This window comes from Dendrobium catenatum, unplaced genomic scaffold, assembly GCF_001605985.2.
Source record: "Dendrobium catenatum unplaced genomic scaffold, ASM160598v2 fragScaff_scaffold_133, whole genome shotgun sequence".
NCBI classification, from domain to species: Eukaryota; Viridiplantae; Streptophyta; class Magnoliopsida; order Asparagales; family Orchidaceae; genus Dendrobium; species Dendrobium catenatum.
Window position 1 is genome coordinate 493,632 of NW_021318595.1, and position 26,743 is coordinate 520,374.

At 31.6% G+C, this 26,743-nt stretch overlaps 1 protein-coding gene across 1 annotated transcript in view; it reads right to left on the reverse strand.

Annotated features, from left to right (window-relative positions):
• The window catches only part of LOC110096014 (peptidyl-prolyl cis-trans isomerase CYP59), a 55,207-nt gene extending 40,630 nt beyond the window's left edge, over window positions 1-14,577 (reverse strand). Inside the window, exons 1-3 of the mRNA XM_020821757.2 lie at window positions 14,301-14,577; window positions 7,134-7,238; window positions 6,489-6,606 (exon numbers count right to left, since the gene is read on the reverse strand). Coding sequence (XP_020677416.1) covers window positions 6,489-6,606; window positions 7,134-7,238; window positions 14,301-14,398 — 321 coding nt within the window. The 5' untranslated portion in view covers window positions 14,399-14,577. The remainder of the gene's footprint in view (window positions 1-6,488; window positions 6,607-7,133; window positions 7,239-14,300) is intronic.
• Between the last annotated feature and the right edge of the window lie 12,166 nt (window positions 14,578-26,743).

Here is a 26,743-nt window from a genome sequence, read left to right on the forward strand (position 1 = left end):
GGTTGTTCATAAACTTTCAATTTTTTTTTTGTTTGCATGTATTTACTTTCAAGACATAGATCATAACAAGAATGATTTGTGACGTATAAGTGTATGCACATGTTGAAGTTTATGAACTTGAATAGTTGTTTTTGCAAGTGTTTGGATATAAACTTAATCAACTTAGAAGCATTAAGTCATGGTGAGATCTATCATATATCTTTCAAGGTTTATGTTGTGGATCCCATAAAAGACATTGTCGACTAAGTTTGTGTACAACACGCTGCAAAAAGAATACCCTGGATCTTTACATGCCTAGGATTTGCAAAATCACAAAACATGTTTATAAAATTTATAAGTGCATGTAAAGCAAGGGTGGAAGTATTTTATGATCTTTAAGGACTCATAGATATACTACCACCCCACATTGGAATTTGTTAAACATGTTTAGTAGAGTTTGCAAGTTAATTGGCCATACGCAACAATGAATGACTCGGATATTTGTCGGCATCCTAAAATGACAAGTCTATGCATGCATGCATTTATAGGATTCCCTTAGACCATATCAAAACTGATCTCTAGGGTCAATCTAGATGTTTATCAATGATGATTTCACCTATATACTTCTAAGATTTTCAAATCATATCATATTTGATTTTAAAATTTCCTAGGAGTTATAGGAAAGAATTTCTCTTCTCCATGATGAGTCCAAAACACTCAAATCAAAATAGGGAATCCTCTTTCAAATGCTCTTTCCTCTCATATGTGATGTTTTGGAGTTTCCTCAAGACTCCAAACACTATTATATGAGCCAAGGGAACTTGAGATCAAGTCCTGAGTAACCCACCTTTTGTTTGTTGATACACAAAATCAACAAACAATCATTCATCCGTTCCTTTCAGGTATGATGATTTGGAAACTCCCCAAAGTTCCAACACGTCATCATATGAAGATTTCGGAACTTAGAGTCAAATTGTAAGCTCCCTCTATCATTTGTCGAGATGCGACATCAACAAATAAATGCCCTCCCTAGGCTTAGGATCCTAATCTTAGCCTATCACATTTTCCTAGCCTAACATATGTAAATGACCTTGCATCGCCAAGTATAAAACTTGATGGTTGCCTTTCGATTTGTTATTTCAAAACTACAAATCATCTCCTATCTCCTCCGTTTGTTTGACTTTTAGAGCTTCAAGGCTCCAAAATGTCTCATTGTTTGACCCAAAACATGTTTTAGGAGTTATCACTAACTCTTCTTATATCTTGTATTATGGGTTTCTCCATAATCCTAAATACATCTCCTCACAAGTTTTGGAGCTTGTAACCAAATTCCGAGTTCCTTCAAGTTGCATTTTCCCCCTCTTCTTTATAAATCAAATTTGTAGAAAAGTTTCCTTCTTTCTACAACTCAAAAGTTGTATGAAACCCTTATTCATTCAACCCAAGTTGAGTGAATTAAACCTATGAAAAATCACCTATTTGTTGAATCAGAAATCAACAAGTAGTTCAATCCAAATCATTTATTTGTTGAATCAAATTCAACAAATAATTTCATATCAAGCAAAGGAATCAAAATCCTAGCTTTCTTTCATTCTCCCAAACCAAATTAGGAGAGTGTACCCCCTCTCCTTGAACACCAAATATTCAAAGAACATTCAGAAGTTTGCAGCCCAAAGTTGTATCTTCTTTTCTCCTTCTGCAACTCAAAAAATTGTAGGAATTCCTCTCATCTCACTAACTCAAATTAGATGGGTGAATGTCTCCTTTGAAAATCAAATGTTCAAAGAAAAGCTTCAACTTTGCAAGTTTCAAGTTGCATTTTCCCTTTTTCTTCACTATAAATCAAATTTGTAGAAAAGTTCCCTTTTTTCTACAACTCAAAAGTTGTATGGAACTCTTATTCATTCAACCCATGTTGAGTGAATTAAACCTAAGAAAAATCACCTATTTGTTGAATAAAATCAACAAATAGTTCAATCCAAATCATTTATTTATTGAACCAAATTCAACAAATAATATCAAGCAAATGAGTCAAACTCCTAGCTTTCTTTCATTCTTCTAACCCAAACTAGGTGAATGAGTCCCTCTCTTTGGATTACCCGAAAGTCCAAGAAGTCCTTGATGTGTGACTCAAATCTACATCATCACACTCTTATATTAATTTAATCTAAATCTAGCAAACTAAATACTTATCATTGAACATAAAAGTTCTATGATTATTCCTCTTGATTTGTAACCTTAAAGTTACAAATCATCCTCACCTATTGAGCTAAAATCAATAAGTGACTCATCTTTGTTTGTCTAATCCAAATTAAGCAAATGAAACCTAACTCCTTGAATACAAAAAATTCAAGGAGACATCCTTTTGATTTGTAGCCTCCAAGCTACTAATCGTCCCTCACTTCTATAGGTTCCAAAGGCCTTAGAAGATGTCCCATCCTAGCCCAAAAAACTATAGGTTCCCTCTCTCCTTCAACTCCGAAGTTGTAGGAGATTTCCCCTCTTTAGCTCCAAAAGCTAAAGGGAGTTCTCCAATATTTAGCCCAAAAGCTAAACATTGGATTCCTACGTTCTCTTTCTAACTCCAAAAGCTAGAGAGAATCTCCAAACATTTAGCTCAAAAGCTATATGTTGGACACCCTTTCCTTAGATCCAAACTATAAGTGAAACACTCTTATTGTGACATACCACACAAGCCTCACACACTTAGGTGCACAACCCCTTAGGCATGCTAGGACTAAAATTTTTCTTTTTGTGAGCATATGGTTGATGATTTGGTGTGAATGCCCTTTTGGATTGTCTGCATTGTGGGAACTTGCCCTTAAGTGATTAGTGTAGAAATATATATGTTTTTCGTGTAGGTGTCCACATCCAAAGGAGGGGTGCTCATAAATAATATAAATGCTTGCATGACAGGTATCACTTAAACCCCCACCCAAGTGATGTGATCAATAGGGTAGAAGCAGGTGTTTGACACTCTAAGTGCTAGGCAAATTTTGGATGTGATGTGATTATCATACAAACTACTTTCTAACACTGTTTTGCAGACTTGAGTCTTTTATATTTTCTATAATGTATTTGATTAGATCTAGGATGTAAAATTTGTGGGGTTTGGACTAGAAGGAAAGGTGGATCGAAGAAAGATGTACCCCTTTGGAGGTGAAGCCCAAAGATCCATTTGAAGTTAAAGCTGGAAGACCCTCACAAGTAGAGTATGCAATATATTGACTGGGTTGCATAATGGCAAGTAACTCAACTGCCAAAATTGTTTGTAATAATTGGGACATTACTTGCACTTCTATTTTGGCTGATTTACATGCATGTGTTGTTTGTTTACCGGGTGCGCAATAGAACATCATGTTTTTCCTAGATTTCTTCTATTATTTTGTTTGTGAGTGGCCTGAACTTGTGATACAATAAGCTCTTAGGATAAAATAAACTTTTTACCCTTTAAAATGTAAGAAATTTAAAATCAAATCTAGGCTTCATGTTTTTCAAATAAAAAAAATTTCATGGCTCCCTTCAAGGAGCCAAGTTTTCAAAACTTAAAATGATCATGCATAGCCCAAATGTGTCTCATATAAAAAGCTTTCACTTAAAGACTAAATAACAAAATTCTATTTTCTTTATGAGTCAGCATATGCATACCTTCATATACATGCATCTTGGCTTCAAAGCCAAGTTGTAAGTCTTACCTTCCTAAATAAGATAGCTTCTCTACTCCACATTTGCATTGAGATCGGACAACATAATTTTAAAATCGATTAGGCAGGTTTAGCTGGTAGCCCTTTCCAAGTAGGACAATAAATCCAGAGGTCTGGCTGGCTATGCCTCATGTGAGATGTATCTTATAAGTCCCTTTTGCATTCCGTTAGACTTAAGTTTGAGGCACTACCTCTCGGCAATCCTCATCTTAGTTTTAGGATATGAGGCAAATGGTTGATTTCAATCACCATATAAGTTCTCACCTTTCGGGCAATTTCTCCAACATGTTTTGTTGAAATGTAAGCCCCAAACTTCTAATAAAAATGTCAACTTAAACAAAAATTAGAGTTAAAAAATGTAAAGCCCAACATAGGATAGTACGAGCACCTCTGAGATTTCTTAAAATCAAGTGCTCCTACTTCACCTCCTTTGGTTGTCATTTCAAAATATGATTCTAAGTTGATCATTTCATCCCTTGAAATTCCTAAAGGTCAAAACCTTTAAATAAGACTTTCATGGATTCTAAAAAAATCAAATTTTAGCCAATGTCTAAAATGACTTTCAAAAGAAAAAGAAAATCACTTAATTTAATCAAAAGTTTTCTCAAGCACCAAAGCTTGAGATGTAATTAACTATAAAGGTTTGCCCCTATGGGACATCTGTACCCCATAAACAAATAAACCCCATTCAACCAAACATCAAAGGGGAGAATTTATGTTTAAAATTTTACCATTGAGTCCATAAGGAAATTATATTTTCACCTTTCGGGGTAATATATCATCATTCTTATGCCGTACCCAATCATAAAGTATGCAATCCATTTGAGGATAACAAAAATTCTCCAACAATTGCATTAGGCATCAATCTAGGGACATGTTGCATACACAATGCGCGTGGACCCTCGATCTCATCCCAGTAGTCTAGATTAGATGTGACTGATATGGGTCAAGTATAACATTAAGCGACCCTCCTCATCCCAGTAGTCTAGATATGGGTCAAGTATAACACTGAATATATGAGCATATAATATTGCTCAATATATTATTCAAAAAGATTGATTAATATGTACGCTACAAATACTTAGTTTGCATTCACAAAATCAGAGCATGATCATCCCTTTAGTTTTAAAGGTTAGCCTTCCAATCAGCTTTGGATCATTTGAGTACCTGTCCTAGTGGCATGAACTACATTTCTCCAAAACCCAATCTTCTAGTCATTTTTATCAAGCTTAATATCATCATCCCGCCAATATGCATAAATCCCAATCTACATTATTCTATTCAAACCCATCAGTTTGCTCCCAATTAATGACTAATGTAACTCTTATCTTAATTTCCAACCCCAACATTTTACTTAGACAAACCTAGTTTGTCTAGGTCTTTCAGGTTCAAGTAGATCACCACTGGGCTACTTTTTCTTAAACATAACACATATTTGTATAGGAAGAGCCTGTTATGAAAGTAATAGAAAGGATCAAGTGGATCACTTTTGTCGTTGACGTGGCAACTATCTTATAAGCTATGGCACCCAACTGATAGTGGTGCCACCTAAAGAGCAAAATCAGTAGATATACCCAATAATAGCTCCCCTCTTATCTAAGTTTCCTCATAAATCACCATCAACATATCACTGTAACTATCTTCTAAGCTATGGCACCCAACTGATAGTGGTGCCACCTAAAGAGTAGAATCAGTAGATATACCCAATAATAGTTCTCCTTGCATCAAGTTCCCTCACAAATCACCAGCAACATATCATTGTAACTTCAAGTTAGAAATTGTAAACTTTAATGCGTGATTATTTTGAGGCCAATGGCTAATCTTTCTTTTTGATTATCTCTAATACTTTTTCTTTCGAGAGCTTTAAGTGAATTCTAATGACAAGCTCGACATTTTTTCATTCATTATATGGAACCTATCCAATGGGTTGAGATTGTGATAGTTTCAAAATCTTTGTAGCTCTGTCTTGTTCAATTCTCATTTTAAGAATCTTCTTGGCTTCCCTATATCCTTCATTGTCAAATTTCTATGACAATTATTTTTTTCAGATCATGTATTTTCGTGATGTCTACCCATGCAATCAACATGTCACAATAAAAGCAAGATACTACAATATTTTCGTGTTCCTTTTGACAGAGCAACAATGATCGGCATTGTATCTGCAAAATTCGATTGTGTGTAACCCAATCAAATTTATGGTACCATTGTCGAGGCACTTGTTCAAGCATGAAGGCTTTTATTTAACTTGCACACAAAACATTCATTTCTAGGTTCAATAAAGCCTATTGGTTGTGTCATACACATATCTTCTTCAAAGTCACTATGGAGGATATGTTCAAGGTAAAGATCTTTTGTTGTTATAATACCTAATACTAGACAAAAAGTCATTAGTTTAATTATAAGAAAGAATATATATGTAAAATCTGTACCTTCTTTTTACCAGAACCCCTAGACAATAAGCATTAGTTTATACCTTTTTAATTCTTGTCTATTATTCCTTTACTTTGTATATCCAATTGTTTTGCAACACTTTTTTTCCTTCAGGCAACTTGATCAATATCTTGATAATATTCTTATAAAGAGATCGTGTTAAGGTCTCACTTAGTAAAATCTTTTACTTGTATAGTTTCTTCATAGCATTCATTCCCAAATATCAGTTAGTAGCAATTAATATAGAGAAGAATAATTATTTATATAGGCTTTGAAATTCTTTGAGATCTCTTAACATATATCACAATACAAAAAGAAACAAAAAACACAAATGACATCAAAACTAAATAGATATAAATAGAATGTAAAAAGTACCTGGGAGGCATTGCAATTTTCACCAGCGCTAGCCATTGCCACAGTGCCAATTTTTGAATGCTTTAAATCAGGATGAATTTCATCATCAAAAAAGCGAGCCTGTTCGCCATAAAGAAATCTGCACATCGCAGAATGGGCAAGCCAGCATTCAAAATCAAGTTGAAGTACGGAAATGTAGAAAGATAAGAACAGTCTCAAGTAAATGATGGCACAAAAAGAGAAACAGAGGTTTTTTAAATCTTCTTCAAAAAAACAACGCATATGCATACTTTAATTTAATTGTTATCTTCCAGGTACCATCAATTTTAAGGGAAAAATCATCCAGTATGGCTAGATTTACATCGTAGTGTTACACTGATGGCCTTTAGACAAAAGACTGGTTTCGGGAAGTCCAAGCAAAGTAGAGAAGGTATAAGGCCAATTCAAATAGCAGAGAAAAACGGAAGGCAAGTGCCAAATTGGTGGTGCCAAAAACATGAGGATTAACACGACATAAATATGAAAATATATATTCTTATTGGTTAGAAAAAAAATAATGAGCAAAGACTATGTTCCTCTACTCTTTAGTTAAGTTCAGTAGCAAAGCAGTAGTAACAATAGTAGAAGAACTTGCATAAATGGCTGTAGATATATAGCAATACTAACTTGTATATTGAGTCGCCTCCGTTGCCCATTCCAGTACGGTCTCCAGTTTGGGCCATGAAGCCCTTCTCAACTGTGTGGAACAGACAACCATTGTAGTATTTCATCCTGCAACAATGAAAAAATAAAATAGAATCTACTAAGCATGCAGCATGAAAAACAAAATTCGTAGTACCACAGAGAAGCCATACATATAGCATACAAGTGCAACAAAGCAAGAATATGGACTCAATTCTAGAAAAAGTAAACTTCCCATAAAAATGAAAATTCTGATCATTTTAGGGGCCCAATTTGGGAAATTTAACGTTCCAATACATGATATAGCACTATTTGGAAATTTCACCTATTTTAAGATAATTAATGAAACTTAATAATCAGAATTTTCCAGAATACGCCTGATCCTACTTTGACAATAAAAACAGGAAAACAATAGCAAGGCTGAAAAAAGTGAAGTTCAAATCAAAAACAGGTCTTTTAATCATCATATTGTGGCAAAACAAAACCACAAAATGAATTACTCGAGGTGAGAAAATTGCAAATAAAAGAACAAGCCTATTAGATGGATGGTTACCTATTGCTCTGTAGAAAACTCCTAAGGCATTTCTATGCTGTATGTGTTTTCTAGTTTTTTTCCGTCAGTACACTGAAACTAGAAAAACGATAAGACAATATGAATCTCGCGTTGAGCTAAAATTAGCTCTATCAGGTGCTGGAAATAGCAAGCAAAACTGACCTGTACTTGAACACAATAACTGCATCTGATGATGGATTGCATGGAAGGAAGGAAAAGACTGAGGGCCTACGGAATAACTCATTACCAGTACAACAGAAATTCTATCATAAAAAACTAATAAATAAATCACTTATCAGTTTCACAGCCTATATAAGTATGCGTCATATTGTCATCCCAAGAACGAGATGTATATAGTAACTCTTAATGCTACTACTATACTTTGTCCTTAATTGCCTCGGCACAAAATTGAAATCCATAACAAACCTTCCAAACCATAAAATCAAAATAATTCTCGAATACTAATTAATTTTATAGGGATATGTTCAATTATTCTCTCTTAAAACATCATTGTAAGACTCAATAGCTTGCCTTGATAATTGCCATAATCTTGAGCATCTATTTTTTCGTAGAATTTAGTACAAATAGTTTGTAGAATTATTAACAAAGTTGAAATGCATTTTATCCATAGTTCACAAATCACCATTAGAACACAAATGTATTTTTGTAATTATTAAATTTGCAATCATATGAAAGGCCTAACAAATATTGCATTGGAAGATATCCCAGCTTTTGGTTAAAGAAAGGACCATATCAACTACAGCTATATTCCCCTGTTATGTTTAATTATTGAAAAGATACTAAAAATCCAAGCTCCATAAAAAAAGAATACAGGCAACTTACATTTAAAAAAAAAAATCCAGAATCAATAAAATATTAAAAAATTACAAAAAATACTAAGAAAATACCTTCAAACAACCATCACAACTAACTCTATTGAAGAAACTATTGTGAAACCTAATATACTATATTAATGAATTATGTTGTATGTTCAGCTTAGAAAGAGTGCCAGAAAACAAAAGGTAAGGAATATGAAAATCCAAATTGGCTTCACTTGCTTGGCCAATAGAAAAAATTAAAGCATTCAAAATAAAGTAAAAAAAGGGTAGGAAAAATCCACTGGCTTTCTTCTAGCTAAGAAGAATTGTCCAACATCACCCCTTCCAATACACCAGAGCAAAATACTAGCATCCTCCTCTCATACCTGAGCTCATTTCTCCTTACTAAGAATTAATTTATATTTATTTCATAAATAAATTCCATCGCAACCAAAAGAACGAAATACAATAATTTACTCATCAAAGTTACCCTTCACAAACAACTTGGCATAGTTTCACAGGAAAATACAACCTTCAAGTTATTGCTAAGAAGGATTGTCTAGTTATCTAGTTAAGGAATTTGTTTTGGTTTTCAAAGGCCGTGCTTCTGGAAACAAACACCTTGCCTCGAGTCCAACAAGGACATGACCTTTAATTACAAACAGACAATCATGTTAATAAATATACGAAAAAAAATGACTCAAATTAGCATAAGGCATGACGTGAAAATTATAAGTGTGTTTGTATTTCTGCAGGACCACATTTTACCAAATGTCAACATGCATAGTTGCCAAAACAATCACTCGCTACCAAAGGTCAACAAATACTATGCTGAAACATTGCTTCAGGTTATAATTGGTTATACTTTTCTCCTGCTTAACTTGTTAAAAAAACGTTTGGCTTTATGTGAAAAAGTATACTTAAAAAAATTATCATTTTGCATGTGCACCTTCTTTATAGCTTCATGAACATGTAAAATAGATTATTGAATATTACATTTGTTATGTGAGAAAATGATAATTGCATTTCATACAACACAACAAAAATAAAACATCAACATTTTTGTACCTACTAAATCATTCATAAATGAACATGCTTTAAGAAGCATACTCAGAGACCTACACTTCCCAATTAGATTTGTTTTAAACTTCAGCGGATCTCATCATATGTTGTTAACAAAATCCGTCCACCAATTCTCTCTTGGTTAAACTGACATAATAAAGGGTATTCCCTTATTACCACTACTACAAGTTACGATATGGGATTTAAGCTGGCTTTGAGTTTTGGCTTGCCTCAGGATTTGTATGCCTTGGGCCCCCAAGCCTTTTCTTTCCTTCTCAGTTTATATGAGTTTCCTGATGGGATGTGTTTGGCAGCAATTCCGGAAGATACTCGGCCAGAGTTTGTGATAATCATGAAGATCTCCCTTTCTTTACATGCGCTCTCTGATTTAAAGTTTACAAGGGACATGGTTTTAATGGTGCAGGCAAGGATAAAACTTCGTGTTAAGCAATTTCTTGGTATGGTTGGGATTTCTTCTATTTCTTTTTTGTATTTCAGTAATACTTGAGAATTGGGAAGAGTGGGGTGCGCTCTTGATTTGTGCAGCTCAATTGTAGCTTCATTAAAATATGTGATTTCTAAGCTCAATCATGTTGATAAAAAAAGTAGGCGAGGGATTTTTTGCGAGGTGGAGGCAAATAAAGATAGGATCGACAACTAACAGCAAGTTGGCTGGCAGAAACAAGATTACTTTATATCAAAAGAAGCAATTAAACATTACAAAAGGTTTTAAAGCTTTGAAGAAGAGGGAGCAAGTTTGCTGGCAGAAAGAAGATTCATTTATATGAAAAGAAGCAATTACACATTAAAAGAGGTTTTAAAGCTTTGAAGAAGAGGGAGCAACAAGCTAGTGAGAATCATCAAGAGGATAAGCTAGCAAAAACAAGCATGGTTGATATAGATTCTAGTAATATTTTTTATGTGGCCAAACCATGTAATGGAAAGTGCATATGAATACAACGGGTGTAGAACTATAGGTCTTAACACTACTTGTATTAAATACATGATGTTATATGTAAGATTAACGGGGATGACATGTGTAATTGATTTGAGAAAGAATCTTATATCCTTGAGCGCTCTGAGTGTTGGAGAGAGAGATTTAAAGGGGTACCAAATTAGGTTAGTTACTCCAGCAAATCAAACATGTTCAACCCAAAGTCTTAAGCTTATGAACAAAGGCTAATAACTTGGTATTTTTACATCATACTTCTCAATAGAAAATATCACACCATAGTACAAAGGTCCTAGATATTATATAGCACAATTAATGTGAAGCATACCATTTAACAAATAGCACAAAATATTAAAAATCATGATTAATTTATTAAAAAGTCAACAATATAAGAGAAAAATATCCTAATACTAAAAAAGATACTATCAATGTCATATAAATATAACATAATATTACTTTAACATATTAAATACATGCACCAAAAACCATGTAAATTTACTGAATTATATAAATTTGCAAATTTTATCATAGCAGTTCATAACAGTAAATAAAGGCCAATGATTTGTAGGAATAGAGAGCTGAAAGCAACGGGAGTAGGAAATAACGTCAATCAACTTGAAATGAACATGATTAAATGTCAATTCTTAACCTAAATAAATTACTTGAAACCATGTCAATCTTATATCAACATCTTTGATCGAGCCTTCAGAAGTCATCATTCATTCAACATATTTGTTCATGCATTTATCCATTCAATTAATAGTAAATAGCACACAAACAACAAAAAGGTAAATTATGATGAAAGTTCAAAGAGGAAAGGTAAGTAAACAGATAAAATCTGAGCATAGTATATGTTAATCCTTACAAAAGTTGACATAATTTTTTTATCATTTATGAACATATTTAAATTTTTAAAAGAATTTACTAGGCACACAAATCCACAAGCTAAAGAGTAAAGTATAACCATGTAAAAGGAGGCAAGTCATTTCAATTAGAGGGAAGGCATTGGGAGATTAATGAATGTTTGTATGACTTACAAAAGGAAAAACAGATACATGGAAGATGGTATAGTAAATGGAAAAGATCGTTTACTCTTTTCTTGATGAAAGATAGAGAAAAGAGAAAATCATACAAAAAACTTAGCTAAAAGGGGTAGACATCCTTAACCAATGCATAAACAACAAGTTATAGCCATGTTCCTCGTCTAAAAATAACAAAGCTAGTCATGTAACCACTTAGTAAGCTTTGCCTAACAGATATCATACAACAGTAGAGTTTTATAAGTTTAAACCCTATATAAACAATATAAAGATTTCTACTTTATACAAATCTATTATATTGATTCAATTATACGATAAAACTAATATATTTAAATGAGAGTTGTAATGAAAATGCTCTAATTATGATATATCTAAACTCCAACAAAAATGATTACATATACAAGCAATTTAATTAAAAAATCAAGTAAATAAAAAAGGAACTAGTTATCACACACCATGTGTGCTATGCCCTGTATCATTCACATAGTGCGTGGTATTCTTCTTTGATGCACCTTGTCATACAAATAGTATATGTGGGACAAAAAGCTAATTTATAGACTATAGTGTGTGCAATTTTGCATTATTAACATTTAAGTTTTACACCCAACATATTTTTTAGCCATCTGTTACAGGAATAAAATTAGAACTTCATATATTTATGTCTTACATGATAGAGTGGGTCGACAAGCTTTACTTTTATATTTTTCTACAGTTTAGTGATGGCCATACTTCTTAGTGGGAGATATAAGATTAGCATGTTTCATATATTAGCCAACAGAATAGAGGTGACTGACTTCCTGGATATATTTTGCTAGTTGATGTATGTTAGCAATGCATTAGAAATCTTGTATAGTATTAGTTTCTAAAACTATCTTGAAAATAAATGAAAAACATTCCTTACTTAAATGAATATGATTAAAATCAAAAGTGTTTCATCTAATAGTTATTATAACATGAAGATATTTATAGAAAGAGATAATTCTTTCAATCATTCATTGATAAGTTGTATTTGTAACAACATTTAAAATAGCATATAGATGAACTTTGCTTAACCATGGTAGATATCAATCAAGACTTATAAGAGCCATAAACAGCATAAATTACATGATCCCAGCCAACCTCAACTTTGATATCACTTGTTATAGAGGTTGAACTTTGGTTAAATAACCCAATAATCAAACACTTTTTGAACATAAAAGCTTAATCATATCAGTGAGGAATAACTATTTAGTATTTTTGCACAAACATTCGTTTCAATTAGCAGATGTGGGACTGTACCAAGAGCTTCATGTGCCTTAACATCAGAGTGGTGAAGCTTCCAAGTTTTCTAACACAATGTTTATTAGACTTCTTGGTTACCATATGAGCCAAAAGAGCTGGAGGATTAATCGGATTGTAGGTTGCAACTTCAATGACTATTTTAGTTATTTCTTTGCCCACATTCGAGAAACACATTTTGAGAAAGCAAAGAAGAATTAGCTTCCTACATACAATAAAACAAGAGTGATGGAAAGACTTCAGATGATCAAATGAATCAAGTTTGTATTGAAAAATCTGTCCTGGACTAGGGACAAACCAATGCAACAATTAGGATGAGGAGAAAAGTAGTTCAAAGTTATGACAATTCAGTAGTGAGTGCAAATTTAGGCTCAGTGGTATCACTGCAAAGTTCAACATTTGTACTAAAAAACGTCTATTGCAAAAGTTCAATTAAAGTAATATTGGATATGATGAATTATATGGTGTTGAAACCATCGAGGGTTTTGGCACTTACAGTGCTTTTCTTGGAGAGGATATATCACAAAAGAGATCTAGGTTTGCCACAATTCTAGGTAGGTGGAAGAATATAAAACTAGCTCAGGAAAACATATTCACATTACTCCTACGATAAATTAGGATAAAGGACTTTAGAAAGCTTTGAAGCTTCACACGATTTGTATGCTTTGAACCACATGCCTCTTCTTTCCTTCTCAGTTTGCCAGAGTTTCATTCTGGGAAATGAACAAAGCTTTTTGGGTAGGTGCAAGCAAGGGTTTACAATACACTTGGAGATATCTTTTGTCCCTCACATCACTTCTTGGTTCTAGGGCATATGAATGATTTTTTTTTTTTCTCTTTTTGAAAAGTGAGATATGGATGACTTCACAGCTTCAGTAATGCTTGCGAGAAGAAGAAGACTTTTTATGAGGTGATCTCTTGATGTAAGATTATTGGGATTTTTTCTTCTTTTTGTGTGGCATACTTAGGAATTAAAAGAATAAGTACTCTTGTTTTGTATGCCATGATTGTAGCCTCTGCGTTTTTTCTAGTGGACCAGACCATTTCTCATCTCTCCTAGATGTAAACTTGAATGAAGGGGAATCAGATAAACCTCAAGCACCATTTTGTGACTCCTTCGCTCTCTTTTTCGTGGCCATTTATAGTGTATACTTCAGCAATGGAGATCCCAAAAGGGAATAAGTTCAAAGATCGATGGAAAACTCAACCATAGACACCCTAATGCAATTAATGACTGATAATAAGCTCCAACCAAAGTCAAATTAGAGTTACATTGCAACACAAAAGAAAAATTTAATAAACCTCCCAAAGGCAAGCTCTTAGACTTGCACCGTTAATCAAGTTTTAGTTACAAACTATGAACTAAAAAGAAACATGTTACCCTATGGTTTTGAAAAGAGAAATAGAATTCCTGAGGAGTAAAGAGAGGGAAGAGATAAAGAGATGTACTTGCAGAGCTTGAGGAAGTTCTTCGTGGTCAAGGGGCAGCGATCAGTATATAGATCCACGACGATGTCGCCCAAGCTCGTCACGATCATAACCGACATGTTAACCTATCACACACTCTCGCTCTTAGCCTCTTCCCTTCGTCAAACCTCCGCCGAAGGCCCGCGCAGGAGGAGGAGCACGAAACGAAGTGGTTAACAATAGGAGAAATGAGGGGCTGCCGCTGCCGCAGAGTGTGACGCCGGCGGAATTTGGAACCACCAAACCGATTCGTAGTTATAGGGCTTTTTGGCCTTTTATTGTGACATTTGAGTTTTCACAATATGTATTTTCATTTTAGTCAATATTGATTATTTATTTGAATAAATATCTAAAAAATATCAAATAAAATTTTAATAGAATTTATAATAATCAATTTTCCACCATTTCATCGAAGATAATTTGATATTACTTCATGAGAGGATACATTATTTGAAAAATGTATTAAATATTTGAAACTTATTCAAATATTTCAACCCTTTTATTGGAAATAATTTAACAATAATTAAATAGACAATTAAGTATTTGAACAAGATCAAATAAGGTGTTAAAAATACAATATTCAAAAATTTATAAAATAATTGATATTTTTTTAATACTTAATCAAACATATATTCGGCCCTTTCATCAAAAAAATAATTTGTTAAGATCAATAAAAATGTTAAGCATTCAATTAAGTATTAGATGAGGTTCAAATAAGATGCTTAAAATATATTATAATATATATATATATATATATATATATATATATATAATGGAAATATAATATTCAACATAGAGTTATGGGTCAGCATTTCTATGAAATAAATTTACAAAAATAATCTATGTAGAATACTTGATCAGATTTTATTTCCAAGAATTCTACTTTAAAATTAGGTACATTATGGCTTCATTTGGGACGGCTTTCTTACTGCTTCATAAAGTAGCTTTCTTGTACAAAAATTAAAATTTTTACACTAAAAAGCTGCTTTAAGAAGCAAAAAGAAAGGCGTCCCAAAAGAAGCCTATGTCTGTATTGCATACACTCCACAATCATTGTTGCAGATATAATGCATATGGCTCATTAACCAAAATATGCAAAGTCCTATAGAAATTATGATTTCTTTTTATTAGATTATCAAATGAGTTATCTTATGGAAACCTTGGGAACCTCATTTGTGGTGGCCCTATTCCACGTCCAAGGTGATATAGATAAAAGTTGTACATGTATGCTATCAAATAACTTTGATTGCTCAACCAACCCAATGAAGTATTTGCAAAAATAATTCATTATTGCCTGCAAATTCTGCATTGTGGTGCAAGAGGGGTCACAGTCAAGTAACTTAATGGAATCTGTAGACATTGAGATCTCACATGTCATCCAATGAACTTTATTCCAATTCATTGAAAAATATATGAACTATGCAACATGTATAACATTAGGAACTTGTCTTAATTCTAAATTGTATACATGATGGGACATTTGGGCCACTTAAGTTATCCTTTCTAACTTTTGTACATATCACAACTACTATTTTTTATTTCTTATTAAATATTTTATCTAACAAAATTCATGGATATTTGGGTAGCTCCATGTCTGCTCTCTTGTTAGGAAATATAAAGAATCAATATGATACGAAGAAAATAGAAATTAAAGTTAATATAATGAATCAATTTCTCATATATTTAATGAAGCAAAATATTTATTATTTACTATCTAACTAAGCCATTAGAATATTCAATTATTTTAACCATTGTGCATTTCTAGTGCCCACTCCTAAGTCCTCCTCATAGTTGTCAACATCACATGATATTTAAACCTTAAAGGTAGACAACTACTCCCAATTAATAGGGTGGAGTGGATCAATTGCACATGGATCTCTCAACTTGTGTCTTTTCTCTGACATATTTACAAAATAATCAGGCAAACATCTTTTACTCAACCTACACTTAGTCCTTACTAATTATACATCAAACTTACATGAAATATCTATATATAGGATTACATCCTATATGACCTCCACCACCTCCTCCTTCTTATCCTCCTCAATGGCAAGAATCTTCTTACTACTCCCCTCAACTCCTCTACTTCTTCCACCTTCTCTTCTCTTTCTCCTCCTCCCTTCTCTCCTAACATGCCCTATATAAAATATATATATATACAAGATGTGTTAAAGCATTCAAATTTTACTCTAGCCTTATTTGATTATTTTCTAGTCTTATTTGATTTTTTCCAGCTTTATTTCTCTACTAATTATTAACTCTATGATGCTAGAAAAAAGCATTTCATCTTCTTTTTTGGGATGAAATGAATTAACTTGAAGCTAATTGTACTTATATTCTCTTCCCTACTCTCTCCTAAGAAATAGGGGTGCTTGGATTCCTCTTAATAATCTTAGTTATGATATCCTGAGTGAGAGAATGTATAATAAACCTATAGAATTTCTCCTTGACCACTCTATATAGCAATGTAAGATGGACAAGTCCCATTAAAAAATATGTAACTAAAAAATATTAACACTTTGTATATATCTCTTCATCAGTACTTTATATTCCTATTACATAAAATTTAAATACTTACATATTTATTCTTATACAATTGCATAAATTATTGCTTGTGAGAACCTTATTGTTCGTTTGCCTCAAAATTCTTAAGACTTAATCCCTAGAGAACTCATCACATGTTTTACCTATGATCAAAATGGCTTCATAACTAATGCAATCAAAAATTTGGGAGAGGGCCCCAAATTTTTTATCACAAAAACAATCACTTCCTATATAAAAGAAATACATAAAAATACCCAAAAAAAGACACTTTTTAATATTAAAAGATGACTTACAAACTTTGACAAACTTATATAATATAAAAGACACTTACAAACTTGACTCTTACAAACGACACAAACAAAAACACCTAAAGAAGCTTTGCCTTGAGAAGAAGGATACAGTTGGAATGAAACTTGCGGAGAGACGAAAGAGATTAGAAGCCGAGAAGAAGGGTGGAAAGAACTCGCAAGTCTCCCCAAGAGATAGAAGAAGAAGAAGTGGACAAAACTCGCAAGCTTTTCCAAAATCCCTCAGGTTTCTTTTCAAAAATCACATCATATAACATACTTAAACAACCCAAAATATCTACTATATATAGACATGAGAGGGGAATACAAATAGCCACAATGACCCTTTAAATTCTTAAATAAATGAGGGAAATGAAAAGTCAACAGCCACCTAATAATATTCCCTAATTCTACACAAGAAACAAAGCACCAAAGCCACGAAAAAGCCCCCCATCAGCCACGAGAAACAGCCCAACCAGGGACCCGAAGAGGCAGCCGCGGAAACCAAAGAGGCCCGCACAGAACCAAGGCACCAAAGCACAGGAAAGGCCACCCAACAGCCAACCGAGGAAGCCAAGGAGCCAAGCACGGGAACCCATGAGGCATCCACGGGAAACGAATAAACAAGGAGAAGGAGAAGAGATAAAATTAATGAGCTACTAATAAATTAAAAAGTGATCTAAAAATACAGCTCATAATGAGCTAACTCTTAGTTCAAAGAACTAAAAACCAGCTCATAAATGAACTAAATTTTAGCTCAAAATTTAATGAGCTAGCAAGCTCAAGGGAAGTCAAAACCAAATTTTTTTGGGTTTGATTTGCCCCCCCCCCCCTGCTTACATCAATAACCCTAATATTGTGCTGATAATATATATCCAATTGCAATGTATTAGGCTAGATCATTATTCCTTACTATATATCACTACAGGAAAATCGTCCATTACTGACGGATTTTCCCAATATCATATATATGTCTCATAGTGCACCATAACTCTCTTCAACTCTCATAGTATCCTCTCCAATGACACTACTCCAATGATGTCTAAAAATGCATCCTTTTTTCATCCACAAGAATCATTTTAATGAAGACATAACTATGCTTGTCATGGTTAAAGAGGACACCATCAATAAAGAAGCACAACCCACACTACCCAAAAATCATATTTATAAATGCACCTTATGAAATAATTTTTAATATATGTGTTCTTGAAAATTTTATCCCATCAAAGTAGTTCTCAAATAATTTGTTACTTCTTATCTCTTATTTCAAACCCAGCATCATCTAGGAACTCTTAAACATTTAACCCAATACACTAAAATAAATTCAATCCTCAAGGTCATCTTCTTCACTTCAATATTGATACAAAATGGAGTTGTCAATATTCTTTATATTATCAACCATCCTCGCCATTTTCTATATCAACCATCATTACCATTCTCTACACTATCAACCATCCTCTAAATTTAGCTAGTAATGATTGAAAGTATTTATTATAAAATAACTTCTTCATCAACTGTAATGGCTCTAGATGTTTCAAATCTAGTTTTTTTTTTTTTTTTTTTTTTTTTTTTTTTTTTTTTAAGAATTTAACTAGCTTAGAGTCCTTAGTAGGTGATGATAAAACTTCTATCCATTTAGATACATAATCTACTTGTATAATGATTTATTGATTTTCATATAAGAAAATGAATGGTCCCATAAAATATATATCCTCCAAACATACAAAAACTCCCAATTCTATAATATAATTCTAGGGCTTAGTATGACTATTAGATATATTTCTTGTATGTTGACATCTATTAGAATTTTCAGGTAGTTATGTGCATACCTAAAAAAGATTGTCTATTAAAATTCACTTTGTAAGACTTTTATATTAATTGCTATTCCTTCAAAATGCCACTATTCATAATGTGGTGATGTTGTCTAAGTATATTATCTATTTCTTGACTAAGGACATATTTTTTTATAATTTCATCAATTCATTATTTATAAGGAAAATGTTAATACCATAAATAATATCTAACATCTTGTTTGTTGATGGGATAAATCAAGAGGAAATATATTACTAATTAGAAAATTAAGAAAATCAACATACCAAGGAAGACGACTTTGATAGTTAAATCTAAATATGTGTTCATCAAGAAATGATTCATTAATGTCTTCAAGAACTTTATCATTTTACAATCCAAATAAATGATATGCTACTTGATTTTTGATCCCTTTCCTATCATGAGACTCTAAATTAAATACTAAACCACCAAATCAATTTCGGCTTTGCATATTTGTTAGCTACATGGTATTTTACTATCATATGATTTCATTTTAATTAAACAATATCTAAACTTCTCAAAGGCAAAGATAATTTCTAGTAGTTATTTTTTAGTTATGGAATAGTTTAATTATATTTCATTTAAAGTTCTATTAGTGTAACATATAGCATTATACACTTTACCCATTCTTTGTCATGAAAAATATCTATTGCAAATTCACTTTCCTGATATATATGTGCAATTAATTTTTTTAAAAATTATTTTAAAGGCTTCCAAACATTTAATAATAAAATTATTAGTGATTTCTTTCTCAAATAAATGGCAAAATGGTTATTTGCATTCCTAAAAGGCTTACAATTTCTTTGACAAAAGTGAATGGTGGAAGTTTTTCTAAAATATGATTTTTTTACCTTATCAACTTTGGTTCCTTTCTAAAAAAATTTATGTAATAAAAAAATGTCATCCTTGACCATAAAATGAGTTTTTTTCCAATTTAAAATAAAATTCATCCTGTTACATCTTTGTAAAACTATTGTAAGTATTTAAGATAATATCAAAAGAGCTAGGTTTCAAAAATTAAAAAAAAATAACCATAAACACTTCTATGCTGTGTTTTACCAAACTAGAAAAATAATAGTCATACATCTTTAAAATATGATATATAGGGGGATTATATAATCCAAAAGAAGGAAGAATTTCTATACTTGCATGTGAATTTGTTTTCCTCTTTATCTTCATGTGCTATTGGAATTTTCTTATATCTTGAACACCCTTATATAAAAAAATAGAAATTTGCGCCTTGCTAGTTTGTCTTAACAGTTGATCGATAAGGTGAAAAAATAATAGAAAATATTATTTTCTAGTAACTCTATTTGACTTCCTATAATCATAAGAGTTCCTCCACACAATTATCATTCTTGAATGGAAAGTTTCATTTTATCATTTGTCACTACTATCATCCTTCATTTCGTTTGTACACAATGAATTAGGATTAACCATGAACTATTAGAAATGGGATAAATTATATATCTCTAATCTAGCCATTTTAAAATAACTTCTTTATTATTATATTTAATATTCTTAAATGATCCACAATTGATTATTAATCTTCTTCCATTAAGATCATGTGCATACATAATGAATGACTTATATAATAGTCCAACCAAATTCCTTTCTTTGGCTTCTTTAAATTCTCATCAATTCATTCTTTTGAAGTTCATCTAACTTAATAAAAATGATTGAGTAAAGTTGATAAAGTTCCAAACAATCATAACCCAAATAAATTGGCAGTGTTTTTAATTTTAACTTAGATGCTTCTATGTTAGATGATTTTTTGTGTTTTGATATCGAGGATGTAATTAACAACCTTATAATTAATAAAATAAATTAAAAATGAGAATATGAATTTCTATCTGAACTGGAGCGTTATGGTGTTATGCTTGTGCGTGTTGTGGTGTAGTGCTTTAGAGCACAACAATGCTATAAAATTTCATTGAGACATTGTAGGTGACTTCTCTTTTATTTTTGTTTTCAAATATTTTGATTTCAACTGTTGGATATCTATCAAAATTATTTTAATTTCATTTCTCTGAATTTAGGGAACTTATATCATTTAACTTTTTATATGTTATTGTACTGATTACTCTGGATTATTTAACTAGTTTATTTTATAATTTCATCTAAATGAAATTAATTATTATGATTTGTACAGAACAATAGTTTTGATATTTTAATACAAGCATGCTATTAATATAAAGCATTGTGAATGAATATACAATGGTGGAGCTAGAAATTTTATTCGAGGGGGGGGGGGGGGGGGGGGGGTTTATATTAAGAGGAGGGAGTTATGGAAGTTATTTGAAATAGTTCTATTTTCTGTCTCATTTAGAATGATATAATATATTAAAATAGTTCTATTTGTCGTCTCATTACCGAAGCCAAGAGGAGCTATACGATCAAAATTAAGAATGCAAATAACATGACCCTTAGAGCTTAGAAGACATAAACATCTACCATAAGCGATCTTCATTTGGGGGCGAGAGAGAAGCAAAAGGAAAAAAATAAAATACGTGCTCGAGGTTGTGAGTTAAGAGTTGTGAGTCGCAAGTTGTGAGAGAGGAACAAAGGGTAAAATGAACCATTGATACTTTTCATGTGTCCATAAAAAGATGTTGGTGACTTCTCTGGATTAATAAATAACATTAAAAGAAAGAACTAAAAAATTAGACCGGGTTTCCTCATGGTCGAACTTGTTACAATGTTAAGCCACCAAAATAATTATCTTTTAGCCCCTTTAGGCTAAGTCATCCCCTGCAACTCTCTCTTTTCATTATTCCATCCACAATGGAAAGTCATTCATGCCTTTCTCTTCCAATATTTTACCCCATTAGACTTTCTCTCTCTACACTAAAACATTGCATGGTCCGAGTAGAAGGTGGATTGAAGACTTGAAATGGAAAAAGCTTGTAATAAATAAAATGAAAATTGACAATTGATGGTAGGTCGATGGGCTTTTCTTAAAATATCATGGTTTGATGTTATCCTCTATTGATTCATGTAATTACTGATTGAGAGTTATAATGAAATAATTATTATGCATATGAGCAAAGAGTGATAACTATATTTACTGAGCAAACGACTATAAATTTTTCTAATTTATATGATTTTTTTATTGATAATAGCACAGCTACAACGTATGAGTGACACCATACTAGGTTTACTGGTTTACAAATTTTATTATTTATGTACTGCATTATTTTACCAGCCCTTGCACCTACTGGTTTATTTGTTTAAGAATTTTATTGCATAACATTGACTTTACTATTTTTACATAGATTCATGATCATATTGATTGCTACTATTATGAACTAAATGATTACATGGATATTATTTCTTTATCGTGCTTTAGGTATAGTTGTAAGATTTTTATAAGGGTATAGTTGTAGGATCATAGTGACTTGTTGGGCTTTTCAAGTTAAGGAAGATGATTAGAAGTGCGAGACTGATTGGTTAAAGGATTCCTCAAGTTTTACTATTATTTTGTTCCCGGATTTTAGTTATGCTTTTATACTTAGAAGTGGGGAGATGGATTGTTGTATTTGTATGACTACTGAGTATTGTACATGATTTTTGGATAGTGATTGCATATGTATATTAATGTTTTGATCAATAGGTTTGTTTTTGCCACCAGTTTATTATTTAAAGAGTTTAGATAACTCTAGTAAATGTTAATTAAAAATATAAAAGAAGTTATTCTCCAAATTTAGGTTTTGGGGTGTGACAAAGGATGTATCCAATACTTCAAATTTTTCCTTATCGAATTTTGGGGCATCTTTTAACAAAGGGATGAATTCATTTTTTCTTTCAAAAGTTTTAGTATTTATTAATCTTGTTCCAATTATAAATTTTTTAAAATTATTTTATATTTTTTCTAGCACACATTCGACATCCACTAAATCCACTTTATAACACTTTTTTTATTTAGAAACTTTATTGATTGAAATATATCAAAAGTCACTTCTTGATTTTGGACTCTCACGCTTGGTTTCTTTTTTTTCTTTTTTGCACATCTATCATAATTTTATGTATAGCTAAGAAAGGTCTTCCTAGGATAATGATTGCTTCTTTATCTTTATTTATAAAAAGTACTAGAAAGTTAGTTTGGAAGATAAATTTATCCACTTTCACAAAAAATCTCCTCTACAACCCCTTTTGGATGATTTAATGATCTATGAGCCAATTATAGAGTTAGATGTGTGATGAACCTCTTCAAACCCCAATATATTAAGGATTTATAAATACCTCAAGTCTATGCTACCTCCTACATCACAAGGCTTTCCCAAAGAATATAAACCAAATGGTGCATGCAATCTTGTAACTTCTTAGAATTTTAATTTTTATGGTTGTTTTCTTTGAATTATGACATTACATTCCTCAATGAGAGGTACAATATTAATTGTCCAAGTTTTCTTCTTTTAGGTAGTATATCATTCATAAAATTCACATATTTAGGCATTTGTCTTAAACCTTACAAATATGAAATTTCAATAGTAAGGTTTTGAAAACTAGTATTAAAGTAAGGATTATTTTATTTAATATCATCATAATTTCTTTCTTTCATGTTTTGAAGATATGGTTAATCTAAATGTGAAATACCACAGCCATCATAAAATCATAAATTGAATATATAATTTATTTACTCTAAAATTATCTACTTTCTTAGATAGTGTAACCATTGATGAAATTAAAATAGACAAAATATTATTTTTATGTACTCTTGATGCATTGTTGAGACTAACACTCTAGCTAATTAGATTGCCTTTGAAAGTAAATGGTAGATATTTCCTTTATCAATGTCAATGCATCTTAAAATATTTTAGGCATCAATGATCCTCCTACTATAGTATCTACACTTTTTTTTTTAAAATTCATAATTTTAATTTAATACCTAATTTCTAATTCTTAATTTAATAATTCCTAATTTTTTTATAAATCCAATTTTCCTTTTCTTGCTTTTATTCAGCCTACTCTACTAGGGCTTTGCTTTAGCTCTTTCTAACGCCCTCCTCTGGATGGGATATCTTGTTGTGGTGGCACCTTCATTCCTTTAGTGCAGTATTCCCCTCTCTCTATGGTTGTGCTTTGGACTTAGATTTTGTTATTTTGGTCTGTGGTTTTTTCCAGCGTTTACCGACATGCCTCCGAAGCTTTGTGACCCTAGATTTTTAAAGGGTGCTTCTTCCTCTCATTCATTTTTAGATGTCCTTATGGGATCATCATTTGTATCTAATTTTCTCAAACTGAGGGAGTCATTTTTTTACAGTTTACCTTCTCTTTGGATTTCAAAAACTAAAATCATTGCTTTAGCTGCTCCATTCCAATTTTCTTTAGTTAAAATTTTCCCCTCTAAATTGCCTTCTTTGGACTCTATCAGATGTTGGTGGTAAAAATTATGTATCACCACGTAGATTTTGATTTCTTATATTTTGTAATTAAATACTACATTGAGAATAAAGTACAGTTTCGAGAGACTGACACAATATTCTACAACGGATTCAATATCAAAATAGGGTTTTGAAAATAATATTTCTATGATCAAATATAGTTCAAAGAAAAATATATCATCTCGAAAGATGAACATGAGATTCTAGAGAATATGTTTAAAAATAGAAATAATTTTTTTTGAAAAGTTAATTCATTCTTTTATTTAGATATGACAAAAAGAATATTATAAGTCCTTATATATCTCTTAAGTCTCATAAATTGATTTATTTTTAATTTAAGTAAATGAAGTTATATCATATCTTAACTTAGAGATTTTCGATGAAGGAAAATACGCAGCCAAAAGTTTTTGTGACAAGTTCATTAAATGTTTTGAACTTTTGATAGATCTTTGAGTAATGAATTCAATAACTTTCACTTTGTACCCTAAAGAAAATCGAATCAACCTATGACTTATTGCATTGTGTACATTCCATTTTATTTAATGGTTGCACATATCTATTTTAAAGCTATGTAAAGAGCAGGATTTTTTTATTGGTGAGCCACCAAATTGGGAAGTTTTAATCATTTGAATTATTGAATTTTACAGTTATTAGACTGAATGTTTGGTTGATTTCTATTTTAATAAATTCCATCTACAAGGGCTACAATGAAAAAAGTTAAGGTATTGGGACATCTATGTTAATCGATGGATTTATCTTATTTAATTTTGCAATAAATCACAATTTGTTTCTTTTCGATTTCTACTACATATTTTTTAAAATACAAATGCTAAAAAAATTGAAACATGTAAATAAAAATTGAATTAAAATTACCAATAATTGAATCTATATTAAATATTTTGAAAAAAATGATCCCTAGCTAGTAATGATACCAACAACTTGTTGGCTATTTAGCATGATACTTAAGTATTCATGTTAAACAAATAATATATAATGAGCAAAGTATAATTTTTATGGTCATCAAAATACTAATTGTGAATAATTAATTATTGATTTAATTATCATTAATTTTAATCTATTATTTCATAGAAAATGTTAAAAGAAAACTCCATAAACTAAACTTTAATTTGGTTTAAAATTGGAGAGAAATTTTAAAGTCATGATTTCATGTTATAATTCTTCTTTAACATTTAAATTTTATTTTCACTTTTAGAAAAATAAATTATCAAATAAGAATAAAATTTATATTTTATCTATTTTTATGATTTATTGTATTTTCTCTTCTTTCATTTTTTCCTCTTCTCTACCTCTTTGTACTGTTTTTCAAGTTATTAATATATGTTTTATTCAAAAAAAAAAAAATGTTAACCAACTTTAATTTAAGGATTGTACTTTGTTTCATTCATTAAATATTGCAAGTCTTACTTGCGTATTTTCATATCTCAACTAATAACTTATAAGTTTACTTTTATAATGCCCTAAATGACTCTTTCAAATTCATAAGTTCCTATCAACAACAACAACATCATCAAGCTTTTAAGAGTTAAATTCTTATTTAAATCTAATAAAAAATGTCATTTCTAATACTTTCTAAACAAGTCTTTTTAGGTCATACGTTCCTATCAAATTTGAAATTGATTCATTTGACATATAAAGAAAATCAAATAGTTAGAAATTAAAATATAAGGATTCAAGTTATTTATTGAAGAAGATGTTCCTGATTAAATTATTGATCTAATAGAATAAGTGAATACAATACATAAAACTTATGAACATTAAGAAAAGTTCGCCCTAGCTGCCTCGTCTGCGTCTCTGAGGCGATTTTGAGGCGATCTCTTCGTTTCATTGGGAGAGGCCCCTTGCTCTGGTTTCATTCGGTCGCCCGCCTTTCCTCACTTTGCCTTTCCTCTGGTAAGCTCGTTCCTTTCTCTGGATCGGTCTGTTGCTGGTTTTTTTGCCTCCAACTCCTGTTTATTCCTGGTATCTGGCTTGTTGGTGGTTTGGGGGTTGCTTTGTTTTTTAGTTGGGGTGGGGGAAGATGACGTCTCCGACATCGTCTACCCCGGGTGTTGCTCCGACCCTTGCTAGTAAAACTAGATCTTTTAAAGATGTTGTTTCGGGTGGATCGTCTTCTTCTTCTTCAAAAGTTCAATTTGTGCATTCTACTTTTAAGGGATGTCCTGCTCTTTTATTTGAAGATGTGGTTGTTCAACATTTGGTTGCTCCTTTTTCTTTCACTCTTGTAGGGAAATTTATGCTTCGAAGGCCCAATCTGGATGTTATTAGAAATTTTTTTTACAGTTTGAAATTATCTGGTTCCTTTACTGTTGGTTTGTTAGACTCTAAACACATAGCTATTCAATTGTCTAACAATTTAGAC